The 22,892-nt window shown below is 35.0% G+C and overlaps 1 protein-coding gene across 1 annotated transcript; it reads left to right on the top strand.

Moving 5' to 3' along the window:
* Nucleotides 1-489: 489 nt before the first annotated feature.
* Nucleotides 490-22,660, top strand: zgc:174164 (uncharacterized protein LOC570656 homolog). The gene is made up of 22 exons (XM_059530602.1): nt 490-664; nt 1,134-1,243; nt 1,330-1,406; nt 1,490-1,568; nt 1,779-1,855; nt 6,175-6,358; nt 6,440-6,502; nt 6,588-6,659; nt 6,802-6,971; nt 14,232-14,322; nt 14,667-14,794; nt 15,643-15,814; nt 17,092-17,181; nt 17,442-17,637; nt 17,784-17,889; nt 18,516-18,699; nt 18,955-19,041; nt 19,237-19,342; nt 19,442-19,583; nt 20,243-20,339; nt 20,840-20,877; nt 22,053-22,660. The coding sequence occupies exons 1-22, from the start codon at nt 607-609 to the stop codon at nt 22,108-22,110; spliced, it is 2,385 nt and encodes a 794-aa protein (XP_059386585.1). The 5' UTR covers nt 490-606; the 3' UTR covers nt 22,111-22,660.
* Nucleotides 22,661-22,892: the final 232 nt, after the last annotated feature.

Below are 22,892 nucleotides of genomic sequence, written 5' to 3'. Positions count from 1 at the left end.
TCAAACACAACTGAACCAACTAATTAGGATCTGAACTGAAGGAGGTCCTGATAATTACAGACAGGTGTGTTTTTGATCAGGGTTGGAAAGGTAGGAAGGTAGATTTCCAGGAACAGGGTTGGGCAATACAATATTAATGTGAATGCTTTTCATGCGGCTCAGTATGAACCTCGAGCGCCCCCTGGAGGGTTTGTGTCATCGTGAACACACTATCAGCTGCAACCCGTTTAAAAGTTATGCCTTCTTTCAACATTTAAAAAAACAACAGTAATACAGTACCGTTTCTCGCTAGACTTAATAAGATACTATAGATCACATGTACAATGTATACATTTATTTATGTATTCATCCATTAATTAATTTATTTTTATTTATTTTATTTCGCACTCATACTTACATACTTTATGAACTGCTTATGGAATAAATAAGCCGATACGTTTATCAGTACAGCCCAGTTTATCTATAAATCTAAAATCTATAAATTTTTGTGAACGAACAGTCATGCGGGCCATGCAGAGAATGTCGTTCCACCTGTCTGACTGCTCGTGCACGCCCCTCGCTCAAGTTCACCTCACCTGAGACCAAGCGTCAGTCCTGAGAAACATCATGACGCGACACTTTTTCTTCTTCATCCTCATTATCCCAAACGTCGAGATTTTCGCAGGTAAGACAAATCCACTCATTTATGTTTGATATTTTCATAGACATGACATTATTTACACGAAGTGGAGGAAGACATAAGGAATCGTCGTGTTTCACCCACAACAAACCACAAAATTATTGTAAACGCCTCTAACGTACTGGGTTGTGTCAATCATACAAGGAAAACACTTTTTAATAAAAAAGACAAGAAAAAGAAAAGTGCTAGTATTAGTTGGTTAAGTGCAGGCGAAAAAGATGAGTCTTTAGATGTTTCTTGAAAATGAGTAAAGACTCAGCTGTAGTTTATATACGGTATATAAACATAGATAAACGTAGATATCTATATGCATATCGATTAACATAGATATAGAAGAGATACAAATATACTTAATTTGAACAAAACTCGTTCCTGCAAATGATTAAACTTAATTAGTTATTCACACATTCTTTTAGTTGTATTTATTTGTTTCTTTTGGTAAATGCTTTCATAGTCCAGACCAAAGACCAGACTTCATATTTGAAGAAGTATGATGTGGTCAAACCTCAGCTGGTTCATGAGCGCTGGAGGAGGCATGCAGACCCCTCACACACACCTGCACAGGTATAAAGCACTATCAACAGTTCAGGAAGTACTTTGAGTTAAAATGTTGATTTCTCCATATTTGAAAATTATGTGTTTGATTTCAGGATAGACATGCTGATAGCATTACATACTCTGTCAGGATTGACAGTCATGAACGTGTACTGCATCTGACAAAGAACACGTAAGAACTTTAGAAGGAGTTTGCCTGAAAGTATTAGTCTTGTTTAATGATTTAAAATTGTAATTTGGTTTCTTATTCCCCAGACATTTTTTATCGAAGAACTTTGTTGTGTTGTCTCATGATGTACTACTGGGGAAAGGGAAAGCACACCCAGAAACACTGGTGAGAATTTGTGTTGTTTTTTTTTTTCTGATTTATTTGAGTTGTAAACCGTAAAATTAATCCTGTCCACCACATACTTTACATGTTTTGGAATGAGTAAATGGTATCATATGTTAAATACTTCATATATTATTTGGTATTTTTATGTAAACTATTAACCAACACATTAATCTTGACATAAGCTGTACTAATGCTGGTGGTTTTGTTTAGGAAAATTGTTACTATCAAGGACATGTGGAGGGTTATGAAGACTCTCTCGTAGCTCTGAGCACCTGTGAAGGTCTCAGGTAAGCATGTTACTTACACTTTCAGTGACTAAAATGCAGTCTTTCTTGTTAGCTGGGTGCCATGTATTTTTTTTTTTTTTACACTGAGGCCTAGTCCACACGGACATGGGTATTTTTATAACCGGAGTTTTTCCTCCTGCGTTTAAAAAAAAAATCCCGTCCACATGAAAACGGAAAAACATGCTATCAAGCGCTGTCAAGAGCATGCCACACCAGCAGGCGGCGATATAACCCAAATCGTAAAGTCACCTTGGCCAAGCAGTCAGCAGCGCACAATCTGACGTCAAACACAGCGGATAACGGCGCACACTCTGACGTCGCAAGGCAAAAACCCCGGTTATACTGTCCACACGACAACACTGCAACCGGCGTTTCTGAAAATGCTCACCCTGGCCGTAGTTTTCAAAAATGTTTGGTTTCGGTGCCCTGAAACTGCGTTTTCATGTGGACGAAAGGCCAAACCGCGTAAAAAAAGTCACGGTTATAAAAATACCTGTGTCCGTGTGGACCGGGCATGAATTAATGAAAGTTATTACAGTTGCAACTTCTCTGTATTAAAATTCCTCTTGTTTTTCTTCTCCACAATTTTCACATTTGCAAATGAAATAAAAATTAGGAAGTATTTTTGAGCATCCAAAAATTATTCTGCTTTAAAGGGGTCATATGATGCGATTAAAATTCTTCCTTTTTCTTTGGTGTGTTTGGAGCTTTTGGTGTGTAAAGAAGATCTGTAAAGCTGTAAAGACTGAAGTCTCAAATCCAAAGAGATATTCTTTATTAAAGTTAAGAGTCAACCACGCCCCATTAAAACGGCGCGTTCTAACACGCTTTTGGTTGATTTGCCTACCGCCGCCCAAATGTTCACGCAAAGAAAGAAGGCATAACTTTTATTCTTGCTGTAGTATCGTTGCCGCCGCCATGTTGTGGAGACGCCGTGTTTCGTTGTGAAAGTATAACTACTTTGTTTGGCCTTCCAAAAGAGGACCAAATAGAAATCAGTGGTTAAGTTGTATTTACAGCACTGTTCTAGAACAGTTCAAACCAAATATTCAGATGTGTGCAGCACATTTTACAGAGGACGAGGACTGTTTCCTGAACCAGTAGCCTACAATGCTTCTGTGGCACAAAGGCTCTTTCTATAAAGTGGGGCAGTTCCATATTTGCAAGGACAGTCTGGCGCTTCTGACTCACAGTAGTAAGTACGTTTACATATTTAAAGAATTTGCCACTGATGATTCAAACGAGAGTTTTGACTAGTATAGAGTAGGGCTTGTTTGTCGTTTCTCAGATCACAAATTGCAGACATGGTGTTATGTTTACGCAGCGTGATACGCAATGCATAAAAAGATAAGTAATTATGTCCCCACTGGCTTGTTTGTAATTGGTTATATTGGTTTTGTCTCGTTCTGCTGGGAGACGGCATCAACGTATGTTAAGGGGCATAACATTTCCGTTACACACTTGAGGTATTCGGCCAATCACAATGCACTGGATAGCTGGCCAATCAGTGTACACCTCGCTTTAAAAAACAATGCATTTCAGAAGGTGGGGTATAGAGGAGCAACAATAATGTACAGTATGTGGAAAATGTATTTTTTTAACCTTAAACCACATAAATGCATTGCATTAAACCAAATACACAAAATAATGTTATTTTTAGCAACATCACATGACCCCTTTAATTTGCAGGCTCAGTTGAAATATATTTTATTTTGTATATAATTGCTGTTGGTTTATCCTATTAAATTTATTTGCATACTGATTGGTGATTGGTTTGTTTTTTGATACATCTAGCTGTCTCTAGAATGCAAACAGATCGTTGTGTTTTGTGTTGGTTCTTCTGTATAACCTAAAATCTGAGCTTTCTAGTGATGTGTCATTCGTGAACGAATCGTTCTTTTTGAACAAATCTTTTAGGTGAACGAATCGTTCTCGTTCACGTAATCCACTGACTCATATTTCTCGTTCACTGAAGTTTCTCCCTTCACAGCAGTGCGGCGCTATAAGCAGCGCATGCGCAGCTCAATGAACCGGGTAACAACCATTTCATCCGATTTCATCAGGCGGGAAGGAAGTCGACAGGAAGTTGAAGTCGGCTGCGTGCCGCCACTTGCGTTAGCATCCCATTGACTCCCATTCATTTTGGTGTCACTTTGACTTTATTTCTAAAGATACATGACAATGTATAAAGGGCTCCATTACCTTCTATGTTACATTATGGCCCCGTAGAAACTTTGTAAAAATAGGCTAACGATTGCATCATAACCACTCAACTCTCTGTCACACAGTAGAGAAATTACCGTATAGACAGGAGGAGAAGCTCGCAGGCAATCAGGGAGACGTCAAGAGAGAAGCCCATAGATACAAGCCCTGGCGTTACATTTTAAAACACTATATAAAATAATTAATCAGAATACTTACTCCTGCTCACTCACGCCAAAGAACTCCCTGCTCAAGCTCGCCGTCTCTGCAAGATTAACAATGGCAGTTTGCACGCACAGCTACTAGAAGATTTACATCTGTCAGACAGGTTGCTGACGTCATCAAGCTTAGTTTGAGTCTGCGCGTCAGAAACGGAAGTGCTAAAAATCGCTAAAAATGGGCTTCACTTGTCTCAATTGAGTTCCAATGGGGTCGTTGTGTCCATGTCTTTTACTGTCTATGGATTTCATCCTGTCAAAGAATTACTCAACCTTGAGCCAATAGCCTTCGAGTATGAGATGTGACGGAGTATGTGATTTGTTGAATGTAGTAAAGGAATACGCCCTTCAATGAACGAGTTTCATATGAGTCTGAACTAGATCTAGAGATCTTATCATTCGTGAACAAAATGACTGAACTGGTACCCATGTCGTTCGTGCACGAGTTGAATGATTTAGTACATCTCGTTCGTGAATGAAATGACTGAACTGATACACGTCATTCGTGAACGAGCTGAATGAACGGATACATGTCGTTCGTGAATGAAATGAACTGGTACATAGCTTATCTTGTTCGTGAACGAAATGAATGAGAGTAAACCGGGTTAGTCTGCCATTTAGCATGTCAATCTCGGAAAATGCAAAGCGCAGTTATAGGTACTGTGCACATACGCTTGTTTTGATATTTAGCAACTCCACGTTTAATCCCCGATTTATGATTGTGAATATATAATATACAAACTGTCTGACCAAACAATTAAAATGCTAATTAGGAAAGAAAACCTTGTGCTTTGTTCATCTAAATGACTTAATTAGACTTTATATATTGAATGCGATTATACACACATTTGAATAAAGTCAGATCAGTTTTTGTAACAAGTGAATACGTTTGTTGACTAAAGACATAATACACTCTTTTTTTGACACCTGCTGGCATATTTTGTGTAATACGAAGAAATGATCACTCAACGAATCAGTGAACGATTCTGAACAAATCATTTTGGTGAATGAACTGAAAATGAACGTTATATCATAATTTCCACCACTAGAGCTTTCCTAAAACATTAACACTAGTCTTTATTTTGCTAGGACGTTATTTAGAATTGTGAAAGACAGCTTGCACCTAAACTGTTAAGTATTAACCGTTTTGTTTTGTGAAAAGTGAATATATCGTACTTAATATCTGTTTGTTCAATCAATGTTGTATGATAAGAAATAATCAGAATTGAACATGACATTTTTCCTTTAATTTATTTCAATGTTTATCTGATCTATTTTTTTTTAAAAAAGTGTTTCAGTGTTTAGATATAAAACAATCTTAATAAATAACTGACAGAAATTGTACTTCAACAGTGTGTAAACCAGTGAGAACATTTTAGTTTGTGAAAAATCTGTGAACATTTTTAACACACATACTGGTAATGCAGTGGATGATGTGTAAAGGATTTGATATAGTCAAAAAAGCAGTTTTTAGTGTTAATGTGAATAATGTAAGTGTAAAAAGATGTATGCAATTTTAAAGTCAAAACAACAGTTTTCAGTAGTGGCTATATACTGTTTGTACTAAAGGTACAGTCATTTTTCATTCCATTGACTTCCATTTATGTGCATGCTATTACGAGAGACAGTACACATTGCCAGTAGTATAGTGAAGTAAGAAGCACATCTCGCACAGAAGTCAGTTTCAGCTGCTTTCTGTTGTTGAATGCAGCAAATTTGTATCACCAACTCGAACACTAACAAAATCTGTTGATGCTGAATATATCACTTTTCATAAGAATAGCAAAGCTACAGTATATACAATATCAACGTGTTACAGCATTTGTACTGTTAGCTGGTAATGTTTTTTGGGTCAATAGTAGGTTGTAACTTGGTGTGCCATTGTACACTGTGTTTCAGGGGGATCATTTTCTTTGGTAATGATAGCTATGGGCTGGAACCCATCTTGCACTCCAAAGCCAATGAGCACCTCCTCTTCCTGTTGAAGGACAGTCTGTCAGAGCCATTTGTTTGTGGACTGGCCAATGAAACGTCTTCCAGCGAGGACCACTCCCATTCCGCTGACATGTCTATGTTTTTACGGGTTTGAAAATATGTCTTGTTGTCTTATCAATTATGTTGCAAAAACACACTCAACATTTCATTTAATATACTGAATCCACAGAAAAAACGAAACTTACCTCAGACCAAATATGTGGAGTTGGCATTAGTAGTGGACTACCAAAGGGTGAGTTTAAGCCATTAGAAGTCTGTGTTTTAGGAGTAGTTTTTTCATCGTGTAGTTCTGAAAGGTTTGTTTATTTGTTTCTCAGTTCGTCTTTAAGAACCAAGATAAAACTGCCGTGCGTAACGAGATGGTCCAGTTGGCTAACTTGCTGGCTACGGTAAGAATAATAGCTACAGATAAGGTTATTGTTAAGATGAGCCCAACCCTAACCAGAATCAGGGTAGTTCTTATTGTGACTGATATTTATAGAGTGATGCAATTACTGTAAATATTTGTGGCTGTTTTTGTGTGCACCCCAGTACTACAAACAGCTGAATATCCGGATAGCGCTGATTGGCTTGACGATTTTTGAAAAAGAGAACCCCTTCAGTGTGGAAGGCAATGCTGGGGAAGTGTTGGGCAAGTTTGTGCAGTGGAGAAAGACAGATCTGTTACCTCAACTTAGGCATGACGCGGGGCAGCTTATTGTGTAAGTACTCAATCACATTTTTTTTCTCCATTCTGTCACTGATGGAGTTTTGGTTCCTTGCCGCTGTCGCCTCTGGCTTGCTTAGTTGGGGTCATTTCATTTACAGCGATATCGTTGACTTGATTGCAAATGAATGCACTATTTAAACTGAACAGAGATGACATCACTGAATTCAATGATGAACTGCCTTTGACTCATTTTGCATTATTGACACACTGTTTTCCAAATGAATGTTTTTCAGTTGCTTTCACGCAATGTATTTTGTCTAAAGCACTATATAAATAAAGGTGACTTGACAAGTTTTTTTTTTTTTTACACTTGTTTCCTGAAACCATTAGTTAGCTTAAAAGAAATCCCTCTTAATACTCACACCATTGGTTGGGCCAGTGTGGTAATGTACAGCCCAGTTATGTTGTTTGTGTTCTTTTGTCATTAAGGGACAGATTTACTAATAGCTGGCAGCAACACAAACCCTCCTTTGGCATAAAAAAAATCAGACGGTGAAAAATTATCAGTGTAAAGGTGTTGGAACTTTTATTTTTGTGCCTGACCTTGTTGAATATGCATCTGTCGAAATTTCTGGGGGGGTTTTTAGATGCAAAATTTGCCCTTTTGTGAATCCCTGATTGTTTTAAACTAACCAATACCTGAATCCAGCAGCTCTACTGCATTGTGCATCCTAATGACACTTACTATCACACAAGGTCAGAGGAGAGCTGGTAGATCACATGACAACGACAACATGATGAATGTTGTATGTCCAGATTACATTTATACTACACACAATAGAACAATAGAACATATTTGTTTTGCCATACTGGAATAAGTAATTGAAGTACTTTCTTTGCAAGTACTTCACCAGTTCAAAGGAAGCACCTACTCGGAGTATGTGATTTTTTGATGCAGAAAGGGTGAGAATAATCAGGGAATCACAAAGGGAAATCTAAAAGCAAGGATCTTAAAGTCTAAATGACAAAACAAAAGCAGAATCATTACAGGTTAAAGAGATTGCAATTCTGTTTAGTTTCATTAGTGGCACAGAAATGACTTGATCAATGTTAAAAATAATTTCTAGAAAAATTTAGGGGAATGTTTGTTTTTAGATGAATATAAAATTAATATAAACTCTTAAGGGCTGCTTAAACCAAAGACATTAACTATAACCATAGCTACAGTAGGTGGCCAGCCTAATTGGGCATTACCGCCGTCGCGGTAACTGTAATTCAGTCGCGTGTTAAAATCATTCGCGAAACTACCGCCAGGTGGTGCAAAGGGACGGTATGCGAAATGAATGTAATTGTAGATTGAGATAAAAGAAGAAAGTAAAACAACAATAACATTATGATATAACATTCTAACATTTAAAAAAAACATTAAAAAATATACAATTTGTTAATTTCAAAATGTAGGATAGTCTTAGGCTACAGACCTTTACACAAAGGATCATGTGCATGCTATTTTTATTAAACTGTAAATAAATAAATATATATATATATGCTAAATTTTTTCATTTCATTTTCATTTCGTCTCATTCTTAGTTTAAAAAAAATCTTCAGGTTTCATATGCAGAGCGAAATGCGAACGGTCCAGCATTTAGCAATAATTAGTATTAAATCTGTTATTATGCTTGATTTTTCAAACTACCAACACTTTGCATTTTTGAATTATGCCTTATGTGTGAATTAAGTATTATTTGTTTCAGCTGTTTGATCGCGCTGGTGCCTCGCGCACATATTCACTGGAAACAACAGTCATTCACCAGACATTCAGCGTTAGCCCTTTGACATATTGTTAATTATGATTTTTTTCCATCGATACTGAAACACGTGTGAACTACACAGCCTATTTACCTCATGAATAATTGTTAAGCTTCAAATAGGCAACATCACGAATATGGAAACATTTGGATTTCTCCCGAATGAGAAGGCCCAACCTTACCTTATGCTTAGCTTTAAATTTTTATTTTTTTATTACTAAGCCTATATTATTATAAACTGCATTTATATTTATCCATTAGAATTATATATTTTTAATTCTTGTTTTGTTCTGATAAATTTGTTAAATTTAAAGGATTTTTTTGTAAAGTGAAGGGAACTAAAAATATCCTGTTGGTACATTATAACATTATTAGGCCAGCCGTTATTATTTCTAAATGTAATATAATGCAACTTATACCTGACTTATATTTTTTCCTCTCGCAAACTGATTTTTTTTTTTTGCGTGTTTAGGTGATTAATCCGTTAAAATGAAACCTATACACGACTCATATCTTTTTTTCCTCTGACAAACTTAATTTATTGTTTAGCGTGTTTAAAAAATAAAAAAATAAAGAAAACATCCAGCAAATGAAAATGGGCGATTAATCCGTTAAAATTTGTTACTCTGGGTTAACAGTAATTCTAATTATTTTATACTTCAAAACCAGAGCCTGGGCCTAATCTAGGCTATCCAGGTTTTTTTTTTTTTCATTGCATCTGAAAATGACTTCGTTCATCACATTCACTTCACGCGCTCTGGCGCAGATCAGCCTCTCGCGATGCTCAGCTGTGGATGATTTAAAAATGTTTGATATAAAGGTTGCTGTCCCATTTTATACAGGAATTGCTCATTTAAAAAAAATCGAATTATATTGTTAGTTCTAATTATATTGTTAACACAAGTTCATTTAGGCTATTTAACATTCACTGTGACATTTTTACCATTTTTTACTTATAAACTCCTTGAGAATTTAAAGTTAGTTTAATAGTATAAATAGTATAAATTCAAGTTTAAAAAGTTTTTAATTGCTTAAATTATTTTTATTAATTAATAATGTTATCATGTTTATTCCTGTAAAAAATATGTGTTTATTCTTTAAGAAAATAATGGACAAAATAAATAGGTGAAGCAAAACAAATATTCAGATCATCCCTTATGTAGGCTACAATTATTCATAAAAATAAAATAAAAAAATATAAAAATGTCATTATAAAATACCATTGGTAGTAATTTTGACCATTATAGAATTGTGACTTTAAAGGTTAGTGATTTAGGTGAAAATACTGTGAAATTACGAATGGCATGGATTTTAGAGCATATAACAACTGGTTTATGAAACATTAGCCAATAAAGCATTTTTTTTAAACAACGGAACTTAAAGTTGTGAACTAAAATATTATTTCAACCGTACAGCATGTGAATAAATAAAATGCATACTTTTCATAACATTTCATTATTAATAAAATGCATAACGTTTCTGGTGTTTGGATTTTTACTTCAATATAATGAGCTCCAAGTTTAAGAATAGCCCTAGACTAGTTTCTCTCTCTCTCTATATATATATATATATATATATATATTTAACAGCATTAGCTCAATGAAATACATCTTCCTTCCGTTAGAATAAATGTTTTCCTGCTTGCTAAATGTTGGTCTCATGATCAATAAGTTGTATTCGCCTCAATCTGATTCAGTAAAGTCAAAACGCAGACAGTGAAGCTGCTTCACTGAGCGCGAGTCCCGCACGCTGTGAGGCGGGAACAGAGGATTCCGCTTGGTCTTAAAGCCTTCCGCAAACACCCACGATCACAAATAACAATGATTTTCATAAAATAATGATTAATTATTAATTGATGATTTGTTATTATCATTATGGTCTTGTGAAAATAATAATATGGGCTGCGAGAAAATAATGAATACAAAGAGTAGTACTGCTGAGTGCAGGCATGTTTCAGCCCAGTCTTCACAGCCAAAAAACAGACCGAATTCAGTTCAGCTGGAGGGTGTTGGGTTTTTGGGGGTAGTTATATATGACTTCTGGGGGTCGAGATAAAGGTGTGAATTGCTCTTTCATATGGACAGTGTCTTATGAGGCTTTCACTTGCTGAACTGGTTTATATAGGACTGTTGTTTTGGTTATAGACTAAAAAATGGTCTGTCCCCACGTAAGATTTTTGTAGATCTAGACGTCCGTTTGTTATATTCAACTAATCAGAGGTTTATATTAAATTTACATAATAGAATCTTAATATATTCCACGCTCAAGCACATGCATTAAGTTTGCAACAAAGCACATGCAGAAGTAGCCTAATAATTGTAAAAAATTAGAAATTTTAATTATTTATTAATAAACAAATGTTTTCTTGTCAGCTGCAAGATGAAATTCACAGTGCTGGCTCTCTCCGACGAGAGAAATGCAACATTCACAGATTACACAATTCTTTTTAGTTTAAAAAACATTTCATGCTTTCTGTAGATATATTTTTAATATATGTGAGACACCACGATATTATGTTAATTAAAAAATTATAAATTCATTATCAAGAAAAAATTTAAGTGATGAGACTGCGCCTCCCTGTCATTAATGCACATTAATAATTATTGCACAAACACTTGAATATGAGCGTCGTGGTTTTCACTCGCTCCAAGAGCGCTCCATCACGAGTACAATTCATGCCAACAGCCCATAATATAACTGCATATTCAGCGAGAATTAATGTTAAACATATTTAGCTATAGCTTGATCAGAAGGTTACAGTGACTGCAAGAGTCGAGCGGGATGTTAAGAGTTTGTCTGTTTCTTTTACTGATTATTTTCGGGTTAAAGCATGATTTAAACAGATTCACACGCAACCGCTTTCGCAATAATGCAATCAAACAAATGTAATCTTACAGTGCTACTACATTATCAGCATGCTATCTGATTTTGAAATCTTGAAGAAATTAATCGATCTGTTTAGATAAAATAACTGATAAAAATGTACTGTTATTTTCATCACAAACAAAATTTTCACAGCAGAAAGCAGCAATTAAAGATTTAATGCTTACAATGTTATTAGTTTGGCATGTGATATAGGGAAAAAAGTTTACACAAAATAGCATAAGCCACTTTGAAACTCTAATAAAATTTTTATTATTATTATTTTATATGCTACGTTATGAACATAACATTTCAAACATACTGAAATACTTTATCCATGGAGTGAAGGCGGAGCGTGTTTCTGGTATCAGTGCGCGCGGAGGGGAAGTTGTTGCTGCTCACAGACTCTGCTGCGAGTGAGAGAGATGTTTCACCTGAAGAAATGAAGACGACCGTGGGAACACAAGCACAGCACATCCGCCAAAAATCAACCTGCAGCAATGCTCGTTGATCGACTCGCGAAGCTTTACTTTTGTAGGTCGCATGGCAGTAAATAATTCGATAATATGACCATGCAGTCAATACAGATATTTAATAAAAACATTCTAACAAGCAGGGCTGTAAAATAAAACAATAAAAAACGCACGCCAGGTCTACACCGGACACAAATGGAGCGATCCAACAAAAGACAACAGAACCCAGTGATGGATACACTGGATACGATCCCCATCAGTGAACTGATGCTCGTTCGGTTTATGACAAAATGTTCTGACACTGCGTTCAGATGATTTGACACTATAGTGTGATGTCATCAAGTTTAGACACACTTTTCGCTGTGGGGCACGGATGAAAACACTCGTGTCTGGTGTACACACACAGAAAGTGTCTGCTCTATTTACAAATAAGTTCAATAAGAAAAAAAAAAAAAAACCTAAACCAGCAGCATAACGAGATGGAAATATAGACTAGAAAATATATTAACAGGTCCTCCGTCCATGACACTGACTCACTGTTGAGCTGCCAGTTTTAATCTTAACAGCTCTTAATGCTGAGTGGATGGTTAGATGCATGATGGGCTAGTATTAAATAAATAAATAAAAATAAAGGTCTTTCCAGTATTAAGGTAATAACATTACTGTTTTTTTATTATCTTGTTGCAGTTATAAATTTGACTAGTAAATGAATAAAGAACTATATTAAAACTTATTTTGTAAAATTTCTTCGTCATTTGAATATTGATTTAAAAATCGGTTTAAATCATGAATCAGATTTTTTTTCTAAAAAATCTGGGATTTTTTTTTTTTAGGCCATATGCCATTGCCCAACTTTAAAATCAAGTAAAGAAGGCTCCCTTTAAAATCACTTAAGTTGTCAGTTACTAAAGCTCTTTTTTGCATCGTGTGAATTTTGTTGATTATAATGAGAGAACTTGAGTTTAATCGTGAGGACGTTTTATTAATCCGTCCATTCTTTAGAGTTTCAAAGATTTAATCGTGCAGGTTTAATTTTATTTGTTTCTTGTTTTAGGCAAATTAGACCTAAATAATGGGAACGAAATTATATACAGGTATAGACAAAATAAAGGACAGGTAACGAATAACAAAAATGCATGTTGTTTTATTAAAGGAAAAAATATATTTATATTTAAAATATAAATTTAAATATAGGCATAATATATGAAAATATTGACGTTTTGCATATTAATTCATGTAGCCTACCCCCCTAAAATAGGCTACCAGTTTTAATGCTCCGATGTAAAGTAAACCACAAAGTAAACAACAATTTCTTTTGAATAATATAACGAATATAATTGAATTATATAAATAATACTGCACACCTTTTAAATGTGTCAAATCTAAAATATGGTTTAATACCATGTAGCTTGGAAAATATAAGCACAGACTCAGGCACAGGCTTGACATTTATCCTGCTTGAATTCGTTCTAAGAAGAGCAACACTAAGAAATGCACACTAAACTTCATAAATACCAAACTTTCATCTGTGAATATTAAATATTAAAACTATAGTGTTTTTCTTTCATTTTCCGTGACTCAAGCAGTCAAATGTAACACATCAGCGAGGCAAAACTGATTTCTATTTGCGAAAATGTGCTTTGATGTGCTTGTTTGATAACTTGTGGTTAAAGCGCCAATCAGCGGTCAAAAGTTGCAAATGCACTTTACTGCAAATGCCGCGGCGGTAAAAAGGGCCTTTTGACTGTCTACTTACTGTATATTAGAGACCACACCAACAATGATAACATTCTGTTTATTATAAGTGTGTGTTGCAGTTAAGTCATTTGCCACTTTAAATGCATAAGCCAGCATTTTGATTGGCTGTCAACATATTCCAAAGTGCCATTATTGTTATAGTTTTGGGTGCTTTTCTTTTAAAATTAGAATGATTTTCCTTTATCTCTTCATATTTTGATCTTTACCTTCATAGTTATCTTTTTGATGTGAACGGGCATTTTTCAAAAATCCTCACTTACCGAAATCTCCAAATTACATTTACGGTTTGAGAATGTAGTCTCTACTATTTAAATGTATTTTGTCCTGCTCTTCAGAGATGACACCAGATGTCATTGGTATCAGACCTGTGTATGTTCTGAGTAACATGATCTGTGTCTCTGTTTCTTAAAGAGGCCGACCCGGATCGTACCCTGGAGGTGTGCTCGGTATGGCCTTCGTAGGGACTGTGTGCTCTGTGAGCAGCGGTGGAGGAATCAATGTGGTTAGAACAATTTTAATGCATCAGTAATCCAAAAAAAAAAACATGATTATATTAGAATGCTCTTAAGTATTCTGAAGCCTTCAGGGCTGAATGTTTTCTGAAGACAGTAATCTAAAACCTGCATGTTTTATTGACGGAAAGGTGTGTTTGCGAACTGGCTGCCTGAAGGAAGCAACAATTAATTCAAATGTTACCAAAGCAAACCTATATCTATTTATTTTTATTGTTTTAATTGTCTGTGCTTTCATATACTTGCTGCAAATATATTTCAGTGCATATAATAGATGCAGGAAATGAACTCAAATGTCATGTTCTCCTTTCTTTTCACTATTATATCATCACAGTTTAGTAACAACAATCTGCAGTCTTTCTCTACGGTGATTGCTCATGAGCTGGGCCATAACCTGGGCATGGGTCATGACATCACTGGCTGTGAGTGTGATGGGAGCTGCATCATGGCACCTACTGCTGGGTTAGTGGCTGCTGTGGTTTCATTATATCCCTCATTAGTGCAACTATTGTGAACAGAATCTAAAACATAAAAACAGAACTTAACATGGGGAAAAAAGGAAATTGTCAACATTTGCTCACCCTCACGTTGTTCCTGTATGTTTTTTTTTCTTTCGTGTCCCACGGAATGAATAAATAAGTCATACAGCTTTAGAATGACATACCGACAAAATGTAATTTTTATGTATGTATTTATTGAGTGAAATTCTCTAAGTTTTAAAATTTGTTAAACGGCAACATTTGTTAAAAGGCATTATAAATAAATACCTAATGGCCATCGTTAATATGCAAAATACTTTTCTGATTTATTTTTGCAATTACACATTTATCTTTTAATTGTTTTGGTGTTGGTTTCCCAATTAATAATGAATAGTACTGAACAATATAACAAATAACATAATATTTGTAATAAAAATTAAATAATTTAACATATACTAAACATTCAAATTATTTTCTATTTAATATATTATAATAATGTAAAATAATCACATATAATAATATAAAGAAAATAGTTAAAATTGTGTTAAAATTAATGACTTTTACAAATCATGTAAATAAAATTTGAATGTGATAGTGATAACTCAACATGAAATATAATTTGTTTGAGACTTTCTAGTTACTCATTTCTGGTCTTATTGTGCACAGTTCACCGCAGATGAATATATGTTGGAAATACATCTGATAATGAAAGTAAAATGGGTGTAGAGCATTTCATGTTGACCTCGATCAGAAAAAAAAAACAGGAGGCTTGTACAAAACCTGTCCCGCTGTTTTTGACATGTGGGATTTTGTATTTGGGTGTGAACACAGAGGAGGGACTAAATTCAGTAGCTGCAGTGAGAAGAACTTCGAGAGTTTGATTCAGAGAGGTGGAGGGACATGTTTGAGGAACCCGCCATCTCAAGACAACATCATCACGGTGCCCAGGTGTGGGAATGGCGTTCTAGAGAGTGGAGAAGAGTGTGACTGTGGCACACCGCAAGTATGTTTTAACAGTACACAAAAGTATTCTTTTAAGACTGAATCTTTGACTATTTAAACTCAAATTGTGCTTTTTTTTGTTGTTGTTGTTTGTTTCCATAGCAATAATATGAGTTGTAAATTTATATTTCCCATGTTTTTTTTCCAGTTACTATGAGTTTATGAAGTGGTCTATGTAGACACACAGGTCCTTTTATGTCTGTCTTTTTGCTTTTTTTCATTTTTCGCATGTATTATAAGCTCAGTCATAGCAAAGACTATAGAATACCCAAGACATGTCACTGGTATAGTTTTAAATAGGGAAAAATGCAACGTTCGATATGGCCGCTGAATCGCCGGAAGCCCCGCCTTCTGAATGAAAGAGCCAATCGCTACACGGTAGTTTATTTATTTAAGCGTGTCACTGCAGCTGCTGTTAGAAGCGTCCCGGTTGCTATAGAAAGAGTCAGCGCTCTGAGACGTGCTCTTAGGACTGGCTGATCTAGCCTGAGAAATAAGCTTTTTATAATGCTATTTGAGCAAAAGTAACAACATTTATGACACCGTTGTTGTCAGATTTATCTGGTGAATTCAAATATGAAATTGATTCATAAGCTTAGTGAACAGTTTGGAGAATCTGATGTTTTATCTTTTCAAAGAGCTAGGAGTTGCACTTGGATGCCCGAGAGGCATTTCAAAGATGGCCGCCCGAGTGACATGACTTGTCTTAAAGAGACTTTGGTCATATTTAGACAGTTAGTCAACATGTGCTATTTAATTTCTGCTTGTGCATATACATATATATATATATATATATATATAAGTATTAGTATTTTCATAATAAACAAAGGGTTATAATTTGCTCTACTTGGACATGGTTTCTTTTCTACTGAAGAAAAAAATATTAACAATATCATCCCAGCATGCATTGCAAGATACAATTCAATTATGATGAATAAAATGACCCTGCAAAAAATACAGCATTTTGAAGATGTTAAATGTTTTGTTTGTCATTTTGTTTTCTTAATCTGACCTAACTACTTGTCCTGTTTATGTTCTGTGGTCATTTAAAACCTAAAGGAAAGATAGACACCATTTAATCTTTTTAGAAAAACAATTATATATATATATATATAGATAGATATATAGATAGATATAGATATAGATAGATATAGATATATAGATATATATATATAGAGAGAGATATATATAGAGATATAGATATATCGATTTGCTGTATGTCAGTCCAGAGGTTTTCAGTAGTGCTGTACTGAATGCAGTGTTGCTGGTGTGTTGCAGGAGTGCAATAATAAGTGTTGCGATGCCGCTACATGCAACCTCACTAAGGGCTCGGCCTGTGCAACGGGAAGCTGCTGTGAAAACTGTCAGGTTAGACCCATCATCACACACATACACTGTCCATTTACTTGAACTGCAAAAAATCTATTTCTTAGTCATTTATGAATGTCTTCTTGTCCAGTACAAATATCTTTAAATCCTTATACATTAATATTAATCCAGTTTTGCTTCTCAGATAAATGTATCTTGTATATGGAAATACTGAATTAACAAACCTTTAATGAGGTTTATTATTAAAACAAGCAAAGTAAGAACTTTGTAACAGTGCAACACTGGTTTGTTGTGAGCAGATCAATGTGGCCGGCACACCCTGCAGAGCGTCCGTCAACCCATGTGATCTGCCCGAATACTGTGGTGGAACGACTCCATTCTGTCCGTCAGATTTCTACATGATGGACGGTCTCCCGTGTGCCAATAATGCAGCCTTCTGCTTTGAGGGCCGTTGCCAGACATTTGACTACCAGTGCAAACAGCTTTTTGGCTCAGGTACTCCTCATTGATCTGATTTTTATCTTTTTATACTGGGTGATCTTATGTCACTTTCTGTCTGTCAGAATGCAGTTAACCTTCAAATGACATGCTTTTTCAAATTGTATACAGTGCTTGTTTTATCTGTATCTCTGGCTATTCAGCGGCAACTAAAGCAGATGATAAGTGCTTTAGCTATGTTAATACTCTTGGTAATGCGTTTGGGAATTGTGGATACTCTGGGACTACACCGAAACCTTGTGACGTCCAGTGAGTACCTCATTTAATTTTCATTAGTCAAAGCATGTTTGTTTTTCATTATTAAAAATGATCAGTTGGGTGGTTGATTCAAGGCTAACTGTTACAAACCAACGGAGAAAAGTTCTGAAAAAGGCGTTGAGATTTAGTTAAACTTAATTATGCTACAGCTGGCTGCATTTTAGCGGTATTGTACCATAAAAGGAAACAAAGTACACGCATGTATACTTTAAGTTTTCAAATAGTTCCCACAACATTTTGAATTTCATATTTTGCTTTAAATAAATTATATATTGTATATCAGCATATTATTGACCATAAACCAAAACGCATTTTAGCTACTGTCTTATGTTTTAGCCAATATTTTTCAGAAAACATATTATGTTTATTTTGACAATTTGTATTGTATTCAAAATTTGTGTTATTTGCTTCTAATTGAAAAACGGTAGTTTTGATGAAAGGTTTAGAGTTTATGAACTTTTTATTGTTGATAGTCACTATATAGTTATTTTTATTAATAAATGTTGAATTGGGAAGACGTGGTTTGCAATATGTTCGTGTAAAATGTTTTACATGTTGCTCAGATTTTTTTGTTCATCTTAAGAGCTGAGTGAATTTATACTTCCTCGTTTTTACAGAAATGCTATGTGTGGAAAAGTCCAGTGTGTATTCGACAGCAACCACCCACCACCAGGAGCGACGGTGAGCGTAGTGAAAATTGACGGAGACAAAATCACCTGCATGAATGCGGACTTCGGCATGGGCCCAGATGTGCCAGATCCAGCCTATGTCAAAACTGGCTCAGTCTGCACTCCTGGAAAGGTTAGATTGGAGAAAACAAGTCATTTTTTTTGTTGGCATATTGTGGAGCCTTAAAGTTCATATCTTACCTGTATTAGAACAGTTCAGTCATATTTTAAGCAAATAAAATGACTTTGAATGAAAGTTAACAGGCACAGCACAGATTTGTGATTTGAAATGGACTCTTGAACCAACATGTTTTTGAATGATACTCTCATTTCATTATAATCTTTATCCTTTAAACAACCAGTTGAGTCTTATATTTCCTTCTCTCAGGCGTGTTTGGACTTTACATGTTTGAATTCTTCAGTTCTGGATCAGAGTCAGAAATGTGATGCCCAGAGAAACTGCGGCAGTAATGGAGTAAGTTATTTACTACTTTTTTTCCATGTCCCTGGTGTTAATCTGACTGATTCATCAATGCAGGTCAATCCTTATTTCTTCTTTATCCCACTTATTTCTCAACCCCTGTGAAAACTGGTCATGTAGAAACCCATTTTCACCAAATTACCAATTCATCTGTCCTAACTGCCGTTCAATGGTGTGGTTTTCTCATAGGTGTGTAATGATAAGTTTCATTGTCATTGTAACAATGGCTGGGCTCCACCCAACTGTGACAGAAGCGGCAGAGGAGGAAGTATCGACAGCGGCCCTGCACAGATCGGTAAGAGCAAACTCATTCTGTCTCACTCTCTTAATAAACAAAACACACACCACCATATTTTAACGGTTATTTTGTCCCTTTGAAACTCTTTCCTCATAGATTATTCCCTGAGAGATGGACTCTTGATCTTCTTTCTTCTGGTGGTGCCAATTTTGGTGTTCATAATAATTATTTTGCTCTACATATTCAGAAGAGACTGTTTCAACCACTGTGTAAAGTGCCGTTCTTCCAAACGCCCAAGGTCACTCAATCATTATGCTTTTTCTTTTCATGTCATCATTTCAATATTGCAATTCGTGTCTTTTGTTCAATCTTTAATGTTTTAATAGCGCTTATTTCATTAATAAACTGGCTGATTTACTTGTGCATCAATATTCCGATATTTAACAGAATATTCAGAATATTGAGTTGACTGTAAATGTAACATGACAGTCTGATTTTTCTGATTCGGTTTATAATAGTGTTCTGATTCCTCAAATTCCAGTTCCAACAGTGCGGTATGTGGCAAAAATGTGCCTAATTAATAGCTAAAATAGAGCGAGCAGCAATATTTTTAGACCAGCAAACTTTGTCCCTGCGATGACTAGAAAACGTACACGTTAATAATTACCAGTGCTTTCTGTGGGAACTATAATAAAGTCATGGAAATTGCATCAGAAAGCACATTCTGTACTGAGCCTCAGTTGCATAGAAACGAGAAATGTTTGAGCTAAAAAAACATTGCTAACTTTATTATTGCTAACTAATTTATATACACACAGAATGACTGTGCAGTAATTGAAATATTGCACAACTGGTGAATTCCCCGAGACAGTTTGTTAACAAACACCAACTTAAAAATGTTTCAAAATGATTGCCGAATCTTCTGACATGAATATTTTGTTTAATATTTTTCGAAAGGTCAGCGAATGCAACAAGCGGTCCATCGAATGTCCATTCAAATGTGGAAGCAAACGGCAGAACAACAAGAGTGTCAACCCCACAGTCGATGACAGAGGTTCAAACCAATGTTATTTTAGTATCATTGATATTCTTTTGTAGTTTTTATTATAGTATTGAACTTTTTTTTATATATTGTTTTCACTTTTAACATTTGTGTTTTTGTCATTTAATTAAATGTTAATAACCCTGGTTTAAGCAGCAAACCACTCACACAATTCATTAAAGTTCCGAATGATGAAAAAAAACAAAAACTAATTGAATTAACCCTAACCTTAAATCTGACCCTAACAATAGAAAAAGGGGTACAAATACACTGACACAAATAAGCTGTTCTGAGCTTTGTGTGTGCTGATAATATAGAGATGTGCCAGAAATTGATGCATTCATTATGCCTTGCTTTCATTTTCACAATTCTATTATGTCCTGAAAAAGCAATGAAGTTACTCTAATGGAACACCCTGCCTAAATAACACTTCATTCAAGGATTGTTTTACAGATTAATAGGAAGTCAACTTCTGCTGATACTCTGTATGATACTTATTTTTTTTCTTTCAGCCACCAAATGTAGTGGATACCTCAGTGACTCACCTAAGGTAATGACACTAGAAAAATCAAACCCAACCTAATTAAACTAAACCTAACCTAACTAAAAGCTAGTATGCCTAAAAATGAGCTGTATGCTTTGTCTTGTTTTGTTTTTTTTAATTTTATATACCATCAATATGGATGATTTCGATTACATTAATTATGCACTTCAGTTTCTGATGAGATTTTTTTTTGTCCAGTTAAATGCTTTCAAGATTATAAATAAGAGGATAAAACAGTGTCTGAAAATGGTCACTTGTTCACACACTATTTCACACACTGAACGGAACTATATAGAGGATGTTGAATGATTCAGACTGCTTTTCACTGGGGTGAATGAAGCCTGGTTTCACGTCAGTGTCACTTGAATCGCCACAATGCACACCCAGTCCAGAGACGTGATTTGTTGCCGACCACAACACGTTTCCGACCTATTTGAATTCTACACACAATGCTTTTAGAGCACAGTGAAGTTGATCAAACATTGCAAATGGTTAAACAGCGTCAACTTTATTAATAGTACTGACAAGAAGAGGAGTTAATGTCATGCTCCAACATAAAATCAGAAAAAAACAGTGAGAAAGAAATTCCGAATTCTGGGAAGAAGAAAAAAAAAGATAAATTGTGATTTTATTTTATTTTTTCAATTTGTGGCAGAAATGCATTGAAACAATTTTCACCTGCCAAAAAAAAAAAAAAACGTTGGTGTTTTTGTTTACATTTAAGTACAATGTAACATGCATGTACAGTATGTTTTATCAAATCATAATTGTTAATGTTAGAACAAAGTTAAAGAAACTATATTAACAGGAGTTATAGACACAATATAAAGTGGGTCCAAAACATTTAATGGTGAGACATACAGTATCTAGCCATATAAATCATAAAAGACTTGGGCCAGTAACAAACAAAACAAAAATTATATGCTACAAATCACTCAGAAAATCGTAGCAAATGCATAGCAACTTGCCTACAACAATTAGAACATCTTAGCAACCACATAACAGCACCCTCATGGTGGCACGTTTTGCACGCCAAACACCATTTACTTCAGAAAATGTAGAAGAATCTAGTTCAAATGTACTTGTATTTGAAAACCCCTTTTCTTTTCATAATCTATCTCATTTATTTCACTGGTGTATAACTTCTCGTGACTAAACTGACCTGCTTCTCAATCTTACAGACAAGGGCCAGGAGTCCCCAGACCGATCCCGCCCAGACAGATCCAAGTACCAGTATGAAGAAGGAGTGATGTTGCACAGTTGTTGCTTCTCGTATTGTATTTTTACTTGACCCACTTTTCCAAAGAAGTCTGCAGCAAACCTCTGATTGCTCTGAATTGTAATCTTCTTTTCTAGAATTTTAACAGATGAAGGACCAATGCTCTTCTGAACTTGTTGGGAAACATATGGTGTTTATAATTATATAAAAATGTTTAGAGAGATTCATCACATTCTTTTACTACCGTAAGTGATGACAGTATGACTTGGTTGTTAATATTTATTGCTTTTGAAGGAATAATTTCCTCTTGATCAAGCTGCTCCGTAATCCTGAGTTCAGTTCAGGGATTGATTCAGGACCGCAAACTAGAAATAGTTTGCCTATTAGGTAAAATTCAGAATAAAGCTTTCCTTTTTTAATGCAACATTCTATTCTGTTAGTTAGATTAGCTCGTTTAAAATACTATGATTTCGAACTTAACTGTAACATTTGTAATTTTACCCAAAAATCTCTATTTTATATGTATGTCAAAGTGAAAATAATAAAGTTTGTTCTATTTTTAAACTGTTATTCTTTTGCCCTCGTCTTGCTTACCTACTGTAATTTTAATACCTCAAGTATGTTATGATGCTTACTGAGAAGAAATTTGCTAGATTCGTTGAAAGTTCCTTTTCCTCTTTTTCCTATTATATTAAGGCAACACTATATAAAAGTACATCACCAAAAACAATGGTGGTACTTGTTTACTTGTTATTGACTGACATATTTATTGATTGATTAACTGATTAATTGCAGTAGTTCA

The sequence above is a fragment of the Carassius carassius genome, chromosome 39 (assembly GCF_963082965.1).
Source record: "Carassius carassius chromosome 39, fCarCar2.1, whole genome shotgun sequence".
NCBI lineage: Eukaryota > Metazoa > Chordata > Actinopteri > Cypriniformes > Cyprinidae > Carassius > Carassius carassius.
Note: the sequence above shows the minus strand (reverse complement) of the source record. Positions and strands in the feature narration are given on the sequence as shown.